Source organism: Pimephales promelas, chromosome 10 (assembly GCF_988280905.1).
Source record: "Pimephales promelas chromosome 10, fPimPro1.hap1.1, whole genome shotgun sequence".
Classification (NCBI taxonomy): domain Eukaryota; kingdom Metazoa; phylum Chordata; class Actinopteri; order Cypriniformes; family Leuciscidae; genus Pimephales; species Pimephales promelas.
The window spans coordinates 22,743,305-22,758,448 of NC_142778.1; the positions used below are offsets into that span (position 1 = coordinate 22,743,305).

Sequence of the window (15,144 nt, forward strand, 5' to 3'; positions counted from 1 at the left end):
CTAAAAAATCGCTTTTCTTATCAGGCAAAACCGTGCAAATTATACTTTGTTCTCAAATTGTTAATGTTAACAACGTAAGCAAGCATTGCATGACTACACGTAATGTTCTTCCGATATGTATCCTTGTTTTCACATGGGCTGCTTGTGGTCTCCTTTTTTCTGTAGTCACTCCAAAGTCCAAACAAAACTCTTTTGCATGTTACAGCGGATCAATCTGTTGTCACTGGTGATTATCATTTGAACCTTTCTGGATCCACCATCAAATTGATAAGTCTCCTTCACAACGCTATGTAACCCAAATATGGGCATTTCCAGTAACCAATTTTGAATGTTCAAATGGTGATTTAAAGCTAATGACAAAATCTCATTGGCTGCTGCTGGTTTCTGCAAACATGATTTGCTCAGACGCATCACATGGTGTGCTCTGTCAATGTTAATTCATTGATTTACTGCAGTTATATGCCTTATATGACTGCCATGTTATTAAATAATCAGTTTTCATAAGCTTGAAATGTTATATATTATTATTACTAGGGGCCTGAGCCTTTATTCTATTTCTTAATAGAGGCCTTTTTCTTAAAATTAGCTTTTTGTCATCATCCAGTATAAACATTTCAGCCTATGTAGCACCTATGTACACCAAACTTTCCATTTTAGCAGTATTCTGAATTCTGAATCATCCCTGGCCTGATTTATGTGACATTTTAATCTAAAAGTATGGTGAAAAATCGATTTTTTTAAGGCTATGGACAGTATATTTTGATTTCCTATAGGTAATGAAAGAATATGTCCTGAAATATGTCCATCTAAAATCTTGTGTGCAAAAAAAATTCTATTCTATTCTCGTCTTCGCCACAATTACATACTGTATGCAAAGCTTTATATAAGAAAAACATAATGTTGCTATATTAGGCAGGCAGCATAATGTTGCTTTGGCAACAACTTTCACATCAGGAATACCTATCACCATACTTTAAAATTAGTGTGTTTCAATAACTCTGAAGAGTGTTTCTAAAACCTAATCTTTACTAAGATTAAGGAATAATGTATTCTGCTGTCTGCTCATATCAGACAAGACTGCTGACATCTCTTTATCCCCCTTTCTCTCAATCTCTGTTTTTCATGCATGGCTAGACTTGACTCGTTGACAATTGCTGCCTCAGCACCAAAATACAGTGGTGGATCCACACACACACACACACGCACACGCACACACACACACACACACACACACACACACACACACACACACACACACACACACACAACAGTATCATAAATAGCATTTTGCAAAAGTGAATGTGTGTTAATTAATATGGAATTCTCCTAAAGCCACACAGTTTGAAATGGTTTATATTAGAAAGTAGAACAAACATCCTGCTGTGCTGGCAATCTGTTAGCCTCGTGTAAACACACACACACAAACACACACACACACACCATGAGCTGATCAAGGAGAGCATCAGGAGAAACTAACTGCAGCCCACTTGTCCTGTATGATGAGTGAGAATAAGTTAGGGCAGTATATTCTAGTGGTGTAACGGAACGGATCACAAAACTCACTGTTAATCATTTACATTTTTTGAGTCACGGATCGGATAATAATAAAAAAAAAATTAAATGTAACAGCTTTTTTGCATTTATTACTTAAAGCTCACTTGAAGTACTTCAATACCACGGCAAAAACGGCTAACTGATAAAGTTTAAACATTATTAAAAACAAGTGAACAGTCAATAATGAAAAAGAACAAATACACAAATTATAAGCATTAATACTAAATAACAAAGTTACAAAGTCTACCAGTAGTATTCAGGGACAAAAAAAAATAATAATTAGGCCGAAATGTAAAATAACAATATTTGTTCACTGTAGAAATTATATATACAGAAGGTTCATTAGGTTTGTTATTTTATTAACATTAATGATGCAGGCAACATCAGGAATATTAGGCTGCTGTCACTTTAAGACAGAATGTTTTAAGATAAACTGACAAACATCCAGTTGCTTTTTCAACTGTTCACTCATGACATAACTGAGAGAATACTTGCCGAGATGGGTATTTTGACTTAATTTCGTGTGATTTGTAAGAACCAATTCAGTGTTCAAGCATTATGTGAAACGCCCTCTCTCTCTCTCTCTGTGTGTGTGTGTGTACGGAGGGTGTGTCAGGCTGTGCACAGATAACAACTCGAGAGTCCCAATTTTCGACTCTTCTTCTGTTAAAATCGTTTAAATGTGTAAATTGCCAAGACAAAACAAGCCCAAATAATACATTTTCAATCTATGATGGTTAAACTTAGCAGTCAATCCACACTCTAAAAAATGCTGGGTTGTTTTAACCCAATTTTGGGTAAAATATGGACAAACCCAGCCATTGGGTAAAAAATGTCATTTAAAAATGTTAAAATAACCCAGCATTTTTTAGAGTGCACAAATCACATGTGTGTCGAACTGAGCGGCCTACGGATCACAGATCAACTGCACCTCAATTATATTCTAATAAATGAGGATTTCAGAGTAATTTTATGTGCACATACACATGTAGAGTGTATAATGTATACATATACAGAATTATATTTTAAATTATTTATACATCGACAATAACGAGCAAAAAAATAAGGGGAACTCGGGGTTTAAATAACAGGAAGCTAATTGGAAGAACGGGGTGTAATTTATAATGAGATATTCTTTAATAAAAACATGAAAAATAGACTTATGGATCTGACACTAAAATGTTTTAATAAAAAAAAAAAAATGATGCTATTGCTTGTATTTTAGTGTTAACCTTTTTCAAATCACATCACAAGCAATGCTCATGCACACACACACACAAAAAAAAAAAAAAAAAAACATATTTATTAATGCATTAAAGTTCGAAGTCACACCGTTGCCATCTGGAAGGCTTGTGTGGCTGCATCACCTGTATGATTATGATTTCTATAAACTCACTCCCACACACACCACTGCTGGATCTCCCGGCCACACCAGTATGTGCACACACACTATTCAGAAAACCATTTTATATATTCACATACATTTGAGGAACTAGATGGAGTCCCTAAAAAAAAGAGAGCGAGAGATGAGATGATGTGATGAAATGTCACAGGTTGACTCTTTCTATGAACACGGATCACTGGACACAAATGAAAATCTTTATGAATTCACTGTGACTCTTTACACTTCTGCATCTGCGGACAATGATCGACTGACATTGTGTTCCTTCTCTATCTCTTTTTTATCCTCTCTCTGCTTTTGCATTCAGTGTCAAGTGCACAAACAAACACACAAACCTAGACTTAGCTTGCTGTTTGTGAATTTTATCTCTGAATTTCACATCCACTACCACACTAGCTCTCTTTTTGACCAAAAATATTAGTACGTATGTGAGAGAAGCCACCACAACCTTTAAATCTAGCTTTCTGTCCTTACTGCTGTTTCCAGGCAGAGGGGACATTAAAAACCCCACGTTTTTACCGGCACTCTCTCTCTTCTCTCTCATTCTATAGCATTTTTCCCATATCCCCTGGCAACCAGAGCACTTACCCGAGTGCGCATGGGAGAAAGCAGCCCTTCCATGTCTTCTGCTCATTCCTCAGAATACCCACAATCCTTTCACTCAGACATCATCGCTCCGGTAACGTATCCAAACCACTCCACTCTCACCGAGCAATGAGCACAGCGCTTTAGGCGCACATTCATGGTCACACACACACACACACACACACACAACGTCAGAGCATCCCCCCCACCCCAGCAGGAAAGCCTCAGTGTGCATGTCATGTGTGTGTGTGTGTGTGTGTGTGTTTATAGACCGTGGGAGTTTGTAGAAAAGATTGCTACATTGTGTGATAACATTTCACTGTTCCAAGTAAGCTGCCTACCTATACAAATAATTAGAAAAATACAAAAATATGTATAAAATATAATACATATATATTTAATTATATGAAATAACTAAATAATACATCTAAAGACATTATAGACACATAGTGTGTGTGTGTGTATATATATATATATATATATATATATATATAATGTATTTTATATTTTATGTATATTATTTGTATGTATTTTGTACAGTGTATGTAAAGTGTATTTATTTATAAAATATATAAATGCATAGGCTACATGCTCAGGGATGAACATGTATCCAAGATGGCAGACAAAGTTAAAGAAATGCTGATGGTAATATGTAAATAAACTTGCTTCATCAAATAATGGAAAATAGTATTTTTTAAACTTGTATGATATATGTTGAGTTATCAGCTTAGCAACATGCACAAAACAAACTTGGAATCAGTTTTGTGTCATGAGTCTTGTGGGCTATCAGTGGGGGATCTACACAGAGAGTTTCAAATCAGTCACACGAGAATGTAGGGCAGTATACACTCAGCTCGCAATGTAGGGCAGTATACACTCACCTAAAGGATTATTAGGAACACCTGTTCAATTTCTCATTAATGCAATTATCTAATCAACCAATCACTTGGCAGTTGCTTCAATGCATTTATGGGTGTGGTCCTGGTCGAGACAATCTCCTGAACTCCAAACTGAATGTCAGAATGGCAACGAAAGGTGATTTAAGCAATTTTGAGCGTGGCATGGTTGTGGGTGCCAGACGGGCCGGTCTGAGTATTTCCAGCCCGTTCTCATCCTTTAACGTCATATAGAACGCTATATGCAAAAACGGCGCTATACTACGCACATGGCACCCTTTATCGTTAATATAACACGCGAACCCAAGACGTTATAAATCCTTTAGCGTGAATATGACACGCACACCCTACCCCACACCTAAACTTAGCCCTCACAGCACGTGTTATATTAACGATAACGGGTGCCATGTGCGTAGTATAGCGCCGTTTTGTCATATAGCGTTCTATATGACGTTAAAGGATGAGAATGCGTTGGTATTTCACAATCTGCTCAGTTACTGGGATTTTCACACACAAACATTTCTAGGGTTTACAAAGAATGGTGTGAAAAGGGAAAAACATCCAGTATGCAGCAGTCCTGTGGGCGAAAATTACTTGTTGATGCTAGAGGTCTGAGGAGAATGGGCCGACTGATTCAAGCTGATAGAAGAGCAACTTTGACTGAAATAACCACTCGTTACAACCGAGATATGCAGCAAAGCATTTGTGAAGCCACAACACGCACAACCTTGAGGCGGATGGGCTACAACAGCAGAAGACCCCACCAGGTACCACTCACCTCCACTACAAATAGGAAAAAGCGGCAATTTGCAAGAGCTCACCAAAATTAGACAGTTGAAGACTGGACAAATGTTGCCTGGTCTGATGAGTCTCGATTTCTGTTGAGACATTCAGATGGTAGAGTCCGAATTTGGCGTAAACAGAATGAGAACATGGATCCATCATGCCTTGTTACCACTGTGCAGGCTGGTGATAGTGGTGTAATGGTGTGGGGGATGTTTTCTTGGCACACTTTAGGCCCCTTAGTGCCAATTGGGAATCGTTTAAATGCCACTGCCTACCTGACCATTGTTGCTGACCATGTCCATCCCTTTATGGCCACCATGTACCCATCCTCTGATGGCTACTTTCAGCAGGATGCACCATGTCACAAAGCTCGAATCATTTCAAATTGGTTTCTTGAACATGACAATGAGTTCACTGTACTATAATGGCCCACACAGACACCAGATCTCAACCCAATAGATCATCTTTGGGATGTGGTGGAACGGGATCTTCATGCCCTGGATGTGCATCCCACAAATCTCCATCAACTGCAAGATGCAATCCTATAAATATGGGCCAACATTTCTAAAGAATGCTTTCAGCACCTTGTTGAATCAATGCCACGTAGAATTAAGGCAGTTCTGAAGGTGAAAGGGGGTTAAACACAGTATTAGTATGGTGTTCCTAATAATCCTTTTGATGAGTGTAGGTCCAGTGGTGTAGTGCAGGGTATACGCAGGTATACGGCGTATACCCACTTCTTTTTCAGTCGGCATTGCGTATACCCACTTCTAAATCCCCTCTGATGTGCATCATTTAGTTGCTAATCCAATCTCATGAATAAAAAACACCCAGTCAGGGTCATTCCCCTAATATTAACTCCAATTTGTTGCTAGAATGATTCTCCCATCGTGACGATAACTTCTCATCTGATCTGCTTTAGCACTCAAACACCCGCTCGTCAATGTCAAAATGTTTGAGACCAAAGCAAAGCAACCCGAGCGCTAATCCCAATGCGATGCTTCACTTCAGTTAATGATCATACAGTGCAAGATAAGATTCAAGAATGTAAAATTTACTTTACAGCTGTTTTACGATAGAAGTTTTAAATGACCGACAGAAATAATCAGTTTGATCAAAACCAGTGGAAAGTATAACAAGTGATTGTCTTTATGAGTGAGCAATTGCATCTTTAATTAAATGAGCAGATTAGTCCAAAAACATTGATTAATTTAGGAAAGAAAAAGTAGCTGAAATTGGAACTGATTGTCATGTTTAAGAATCTGATCAAAAACTTCATGCTTTTAAAGCTACTGTTGTCCATTTTTATTTTTATTTTTTGGCCATCAAAACACTTTAAAATGCTCATGTCGAGATAGGAAAAAAATCAATCAATGAGCCCAACCCCCCTAGCAATATTAATTATGGGACCTGGGTATTTAGAAAACCCCACGTATGGCAATGATATGCAAGAATACTAGTGATATATGAAGAGTTCAGATGCAAAAGCCTCTAAATGCCATTTGAAATTTTCTTCTTGAATGATGATTTTTTTCAAACTTGTATATTTAAGTTCAGTAATTTCACTTAAATAACAATTAATAGGTAATTATCATTGCCATTTAAGTGAAATCACTGAACTTAAATATACAAGCTTCATAAAAATGATCATTCTAGAAGAAAATTTCAAATGGCACTTAGAGGCTTTTGCATCTGAACTCTTCATATGTTCTATTGTATTCATTTTATTCTAGCTATAGACTTGCATATTTAATACTAATGCAAGACTAGTCTTACATGTCACTGTTTATAACACAGAACGTTCATCCTCTGCTGGGACGCTTAAAAAAATATTGGGGGCATAAATTAAGAGTATACCCACTTCTCCAGACACTACATCAGTGAGTAAGTCAGCTCACTAGGTTTTAGCACAGAGCTTCAGTCTCTTATTAATGCAATCATTCTCACATTCTAACACACACACTTACTCAATTCCTCTCATCTTCTGTCCCTGGAGTCTCAACCCCGATTCTCAGATATCTGAGAGATTTCCTCGCTGTCACAAGTTTGCTCTCTCAGAATCAATTAAAACGTGAACAGAAACGTGTGTAGCTTTGCTGACAGATACATCTCTCTCAATTACACATTTGGGACTTTTAGTGTATCACTTCACTTCATTCAAAAGTCAAAGAAGCGTTAATGAGTTTTCTATTTCTTTGCAGCCTTCTCTCATAAATTCGCACACAACACTCTTGTCATTCGAGATCGCATCATGGTCACCATAGCAACTTTCTCCACCTTGCATCTACACTTCGAAATTCCACTTCCTCTAGGTACTCTGAAAAAGCTCACAACATGCAATGATTTCCACTGTATTAAGAAACAATAAAAGCCTCTTGTTTTCTATATATGGTGGTCCAGGAACTGGCATGTGATGCTTTCTGTCAATTTCGAGGCTTTTCTCCATGATGACCTTTCAAAAGCCCACGTGGAAATCAATGAGATCTCCAGCGATCAAAATAATCTCGGTTCTGCACTGGTTAAACCACCTGTTACATGACATAATGACCTCAGGACCGAACAGTGCAGCTTTTATGTCTGTAACTATGTGTTGTGCACTTTTTATAAAGCAGTTAAAAGGAGAATTAGCATACATGCTAATAATGTGCATTCCTTTTCTTAAGTTCAATGCATGAGATATGAAATTGATTTGAGCTGGCAACACAAAGACACACAGTGATCCCAACAAGATTTGAATAACTAGAAAATGCAATATGCAAACTCGTGCACAAATCATACATCAATCATAACAAACATTTGCATAAGGTTCATGGGGTTACATGAATTAATTGATGTTTGCTGCTAGTAAAAGACACTTGACCCAGATTAAAGCAATGTATAAAGAAATCATGAATATAAATAGTATAGACGAAATTGAGTCATTCCACTGAATGAACCACTGGATATCTTTACTGAGCTAAATCATAATTCTATTATTCTGGGCAGGTGTCAACATTGGGTGGCAAACTCATCAATCTTTATACAGAGCAAGTGCTAAAAGGAAGTGTTAAACTGCTTAAGGTACATCCCACCCCAAACAAAACACACACACACACACACACAGCCTCCAGACAAACTGTACATATAGTATGCGTAAAAAGAGAAAATTCTGCTTATAAATATTTATTACCAGCCCTATATTTAATAGGAAGGAACAATATATAGAATAAAGTATGAGTAAATTGACACTGAAGAATGACACTGCCAGTCTTCAGTCATTTGTATCAAGTTATTCTCATATACTTGATGACTGTCTGAAAATACAGCTTTGACAGCACAGGAATATATTACATTTGACAAAATATTAAAACAGAAAACTGTTATTTTAAAACAATACTACTGTTTCAAAAGGTCTTATAAAGGTCTTTTAAGACCATTTCTGGTGAAATAGAACGGTTAAGATTAAAATTTGGACAGAATCTGCAGATTCTGTCCAAATTTTAATCTTAACCGTTCTATTTCACAAGAAACGATCTTAAAACGGTGTAAAATACCGAACTTGTCCTTTAAACCGAGTGCTTGCAGCAGTTTTTGTGTGTGTTTGTGTGTTTTATGAATTGCTCAATAACACCTGTATTGAATAACTACCGTAATGTGCACCCAGAGATTTCACAAAACAGTAAGGTTATAAAACCGATGATTCAATCTAACCTGAAGTTGTTGTTTATGCACGGAATTAATTACAAATAAATTTCCAGGCATTCCTTTTCTTTGATTCCAAAGCTGATTGTGCAGTTTTTCTCTTGCTCGAGTAAAATCTTTTTTCGACTGCCATTGTTTCCTTGGATTTGCTTCTCAGATTCATATACAATTTCAAGCTTTTCTTGGTTCATTCCACATTTTATTGGCAACCTCACTGTTAAATCAAGTTATTTTGTTTATTTTAGTTCAGGACTTCATAGGTGTTCATCCAGGAGTTAGAAATCTGTACTTAATCTTTGTTTCCGAAAGCCATTTTGATATGATTAACTATTCTAGATTAAGGCCTACTCCTGTCTTCATTGAAACCCTGTCCGGCCAATCGCCCTTAGGTTTCTAAGGTAAATGAGGTAGGTAAATTTCTTTAATTTAAACCCCATTACTAACATCAGCAAAGGTCTGATTAGCATCCTCCCAATTGGATTGAAAGCATATATTTTTACGTATGTTTGGCAAGTGTTCACCATAGCCCCTGCATAGAGATGAAGCAATTCATGTTGTGATGGATGACATATGTTTGCTTAAAACACTTCAGACTGAACCCGCAATAAAGGACAAAAAAGGCGAACCCTTACATTATCAGTAGTCGACATGGCAATAGAGGGTTAAACATTGTGTCTCTGGGTAAATATTGACTCTGATATCCAGACAGATCCAGGCTGGAGAACACAGAGGAGTATAATTTTCTCTAAGTACATCTGCTGAAGGCTTTCATTAGGATCTATAGAGTGTTAGGATCCTGCTAATGGCTCTTCGCCACTGGAAACAAACAGGCTTCACAGTGGGACAGTTCTGGACTAATGGCTGTAATCATCAATTAGTCGCCATTAACATAACAAGCTAAAATGAACCAATTAAGAATTCAACAGACCAACTACTTTTAAGAGTGTTTCCATCTCTGTTAAAGGTTTGGACAGGAATTACACTTCTTCATTAATTCATTGCTGGTTTATATTTGTATGTAAACTTAATTAATTTGCTCCCACTGAGAGTATTCTGGAACTGGAAACATGTCCTTTTTTAAACAAAAGCTGAAAAATGATTATTATTGGCGATGTTTACATACAGTGTTATTTTAGTATTATTTATATACAGTTTTTCCAGTTAGTAATTTTAGTGCTTCAACTTATAGGTGCAATGTGTAAAATTTTTGAGTATCTATTAACAGAAATGCAATATGACATCCATAACTATGTTTTCAGTGGTGTATAAAGAACTTACTTAATTAACCGTAACGTTTTTATTACCTTAGAATGAGACAATTATATCTACATAACCACGGGGACCCCCTTCTATAAAGGTCGACATATTGTGACGTCATGTTCCTACCATAGCCGAACGCAAACAAACATCGCTACAGAGTGCGTTTTTCATCACTACCTTGAAAGTGAAGCCGCAGAAAGCAAGAAGCTGGCCATAAACACCGTAAATAGTGACTTTTCCCTTGTCAGTGATGTAAAATATGTAGTTGGACTGTTTCATGTAACTTAGTTCTTCTTCCTCGCTGTGTTGTGACTTTGCTGGGGATAAATGTGCTGGTTTACGTTCGTGAGACAATCAGCTGATTAGTACTATTGTCATTGACGTTAGAGGAGTCACCAACCCTTCGTTCGCGGTCGATCTTGGAAGCATTTTTAAGTCGATCGCGAAGAGTTTTCAAAATCAACCCTATTGTGTGTAGTAAATGGTGTCTAGGGGATGCGGAGATGCGCGCGCTGTTCCAATCATGTCATTTTTGCCACGCGTTCTTTTGGGATCAAGCGGATGCATCGAGTTTAAACAAGGCGTTACGCTTTACTGTAACCAGCTCAGCCACAGTAGCAGCTCATAGCCAGCTAAAGTTTTACTACCCTGTTAGAAAAATGTATAGTTGTGTTGCACATGTGGTTCTTCTCCCTCGCTGAATTATATGTTTGCTATGTGGGAAGAAATGTGCTGGTTACGTTTATGAGACAATCAGCTGATTACTATTATTATATTATATATTAGGACCCTTGATCCTCACCTGACTATGGCTTTGTAAACTTTATCCATGATGTGGTTTATAATGGACTGTGGTACAGAAACAGTGACAATGTTACACACTCTTGGCTTACTCTGGCTATTCTCTGCGGTCTCAGACGACGACATGTTTGTCCTGTTTTAGCCACCGTAGCTTCTTCGAAAGGGAGCCCTTAGTGCAAACTCGCAACCGAAACCGCTAGATGTCGCTAAAAAATACACACTGCATCTTTAAACTTTTTCCATCTACTATTTATCATTTATTTTGGCTTCATTTCAGTTAGCAAAAAGGCTTTTAATAGTTTTAGCTTTAGATAATGATACTTAGCTCAAGTAAGTATTATAATAGTATTACTCCTGATTTTTGGACAGGGTACCTTTGAAAATCATGTAAAAATACCATGGTATTGCCACACTTCACCATGATGCCAAAACACACTTCCAGAGGCACAAACAGCAGAATCTACACGAGCAACTCAGCCGCCATGGTAACCAGAGACAACAATGAGCTGTGGCAGAATCGATGCGTTAAAGTGACGATCAATGGTGAGCACACATCTTGCACCTAACAGCAGACCTGTTATATTATCTCTCACTATTCACCAACCCTCAGGGCTGCATATATTTTTTTGTTAATGTTAACTGCACTGCTGGATTTATTGGATATTTGGGCTTCAGGCTTGTTTAAAGAGCATTACCATGCCTGTTCCTGCTCCAACACACGTGTGGATATTGTGGAAGCCACATGTATGAACTAACAAATCAATATGAAATTCATGATGAAATCCCTACAACTTTGGTTGTTCAATCGTACCCCTGATGGCCAAGTAAATACACATTAGAGATACTGTTTGTGCTCTCGCTCTCTTGCTGTGAGATCTAGGGCTGTATCTCAAGGGCTGCGTCCTTGTGTTCTCTACAACATCATCATTAATCCTCGAAGTTCAATTTCAATACTCAAGAATGCAAGTACAGAGGACGTGTGAAAGATGTATTTTTGATTTCGAATGCTGACGTGAAAGAATGGCTCAATTGACAGGCTGCATCCTTCGAAGGACTCAGATCTCAAAGGCCAGACTTAATGTTGTTAAATGGGACGCTCCAGCCTTTAGAGGACAGTTCTTGACACCAAGCAAATGTGATTGCTGCCGTTGATAGTAACGTGACAGTAACGTTTGTACTAGACTTTTTTTAAAGTTACATTAAACTGTCTAAAAATGTTCACCATGATCCATTTCAGTAAGTACAACCAACTCACGACCAAGTCGTACGAATTCGACGAATGATTAAAAAGTGGCTAATTCGTAACAATTCATACGACCTCACTCGTACGAATTAATACGATTTTGCTAAATCGTACATATTTTACGAATTGGCCAATTCGTATGAATTCGTACGAATGACCTACCCCTTACCCCGCCCCTAAACCTAACCGACACGTGGGTTTAGACAAATCGTACGAATTAGTACGAGTGAGGTCGTACGAATTAGTACGAATTAGCCACTTTTTAATCATGCGTCGAATTCGTACGAATTGGTCGTGAGATAGTGTTGGTACAACCCCAAATTAGAAAAAGTTGGGACATTTGTAAAATGCAATAAAATCAAGAATCTGTTATTTGTTCATTCTTTTTAACCTTTTTTTAACTGACAAAAGTACAAAGAAAAGTTTTCCAATGATTTCACTAACCAAGAAAAATACGAACTGAAACAAAAGAGATTCACTGCGTGGCTCTGTAGTGTGAATGCCACTTTGATAACATCGTTTATGTGTTTTTGTTGTATTTGTACAAATTTACACCACAGCAATACCATTTTTAACAATATCACAGTGTGTTACTGCAGGCCATGCTTTCATATATCATTAAATGTGATGAAAAGACATGGTAAAGCAAGGCCTACATGCTGTGCTGTGCTCTCCTTCTCTCCCTGTGTGTGCGCCGGAGACCCTGCAAACACTGAAGTATGAAGTCATTCGCTCTGCAGTCTCCTAGCAACCGTCGTCAGGAGCAACCCTTGCCTAGCTTTCCAGACGGCAAGCAGCGACGACTGCATGCGCTGCTTCTTTGCTTCTGCCTGTTTTGTTTTTTTTTAGGTGGGGGTGGGAGACAGCAGGAAACAAGCGGGAAGCGGGACAGCAAGGTCTGTCCGTCATCTCTGATCTCCGTCTCTCTCGCCTCCAGAGCCAAGGCAAACACACTCACAAATATACACACGCACAAACAAAGGAAAGACAGCCAGCCAGTGTCAGTTCATTCATTGGGCTAATGGAAAAACATTATTTTTCAGGCTATTCTTTCCCTTCCATCTCTGCTGGACGTAGATGCAGTCATTAATTTTACGCAGATTGCACGCAAAAGAAGTGTTCGTAACTCGTGGGTTGCAGCCCAAAACAGAACTGGTTTCCAAGAAAACAGCAGAATGCAAATAATAAAATTCAAGTTTATAATTGTGTATTGTAATAAGGATGGTAAAATAATCGTTCCTTTGATGTCAAAGGCTGTGCATCCAAATCGCACAAATTAAAGATGAAAGTTTGATAGATTCTGCATTTACAAAATTCAATAATCATGTAGCATTTAATTTGGGTTTTTCCACCAGATAATATTAATTCAATTCAATGTATCATTTTAAGAACATCGGTTTACTTTTGGACAATACTGGAATGGTACAACTTCAATGTGTCCTATATGTAAAATCTAAATCCTGAAAACCAGTTGAGAAAAACTGTGCTAAATTCTCTGCACAGATCTGTCATTGATTGAATGAGAAGACAGTGCTTCCACGTCATATATTGTGTCATATTCTCATCTCTGAAATATATGTACAGAGGTATTAACTAATAAAAATCATTCCCTCCCATAACAGAGAGATTATCCCACAGAGTGAGTATAGATAGATAGATAGATAGATAGATAGATAGATAGATAGATAGATAGATAGATAGATAGATAGATAGATAGATAGATAGATAGATAGATAGATAGATAGATAGATAGATAGATAGATAGATAGATGTGAATGGGTGACAAATAACAAATATGAAATATGTGTCTGAGCTCGAAAGTCAGACCAAACTCATCATTTTTATGGAGCCATTTCTTGTCCTTTGGTAGAGAGATCTGTTGCCATAATTTGAAGCTGTAACACTTTCATTCACATCTGCAATGCCATCATAAGTCAGTCAGCATTACGATGTCATTTAGCACTGCACAGGTCACACAAGCGTCTCAGGTCGGGAGATGGCTTTACACACCTTACACACCACTGACATGAAATTTATACACACTCTTAGACAACTCCCAAGAGACCATACGAGTGTGTGTGTAGGTATGTAATGATGTATTGTTTCAGACAGAGGGGGATTTCTCCAGAGAAATGTAGCAGTCAGTGTCACACATCAGGGCTGTCAAACGATTAATCGCGATTAATCGCATCCAAAATAAAAGTTTGTGTTTACATAATATATGTGGGTGCACTGTGTATATATATGTGTTATATGTGTTCTTCAAAATGTTCTTCAAAATGTTCTTCAAAATGTGATCTTCAAAATGTGTTCTTCAAAATGTTCTTTAACACCTCTCCCCCCAGGGCACATTTAGAGATGAAATGACCTTAAAAAATCGAGCAGAAAAACAATTCGTTTGGCCCTTTTGACCTTCCACCTTTAAGCTTGGGCAGAGGGATTTGGAATGATTTAAATCAAGCAGACAGATGGAAACACACACTCCCAAAACAAAGCCACACACAAACAGGAACTTGAACGGTTTAAGTGCTAGAGGCTGCAGCTTAATGATCGGTGATGGCCAAATATTTTCATTTCAAAGTTTCTGCACACTTGCATGCAAAAATCACGACATTACAAGGAGGACGCATCATTAAGAAAAATGAAGGCAAATGGAAATGTAACATGGCACACAAAAAAAAAAAAACTTAATAAGCCTCACTTCTCTTTTTATAATAAGTAGATCACACTCTCATGTGCAGGGATTTACACACAAACTCCCAACAATAAGTTGCCAAACAAGCATCTGGTCACACAATCAGTAAAATCACCAAGGGACACATGCATGCCTCACACTCCTGAGGTCGATTTCTCATTTTAGCAGAGCAGGAAATGACATGCTGATTCATAGAGGAAATCGAAGACAACAGAGAACACATCATCTGTCAGGATTGGGG

The 15,144-nt window shown here is 37.7% G+C and overlaps 1 protein-coding gene across 2 annotated transcripts in view; it reads right to left on the reverse strand.

Annotated features, from left to right (window-relative positions):
• Positions 1-15,144, reverse strand: part of frmd4a (FERM domain containing 4A) — a 157,746-nt gene that overhangs the window by 118,989 nt on the left and 23,613 nt on the right. The window contains exon 1 of one of the 2 annotated variants that reach the window (XM_039650518.2): positions 3,545-3,664. The exons of the other annotated variant lie outside the window; for it this stretch is intronic. Within the exon in view, the coding sequence (XP_039506452.2) occupies positions 3,545-3,577 (33 nt within the window). The 5' untranslated portion in view covers positions 3,578-3,664. Of the gene's footprint in view, positions 1-3,544; positions 3,665-15,144 lie in introns of those variants that run through there. 2 annotated transcript variants of the gene reach the window in all.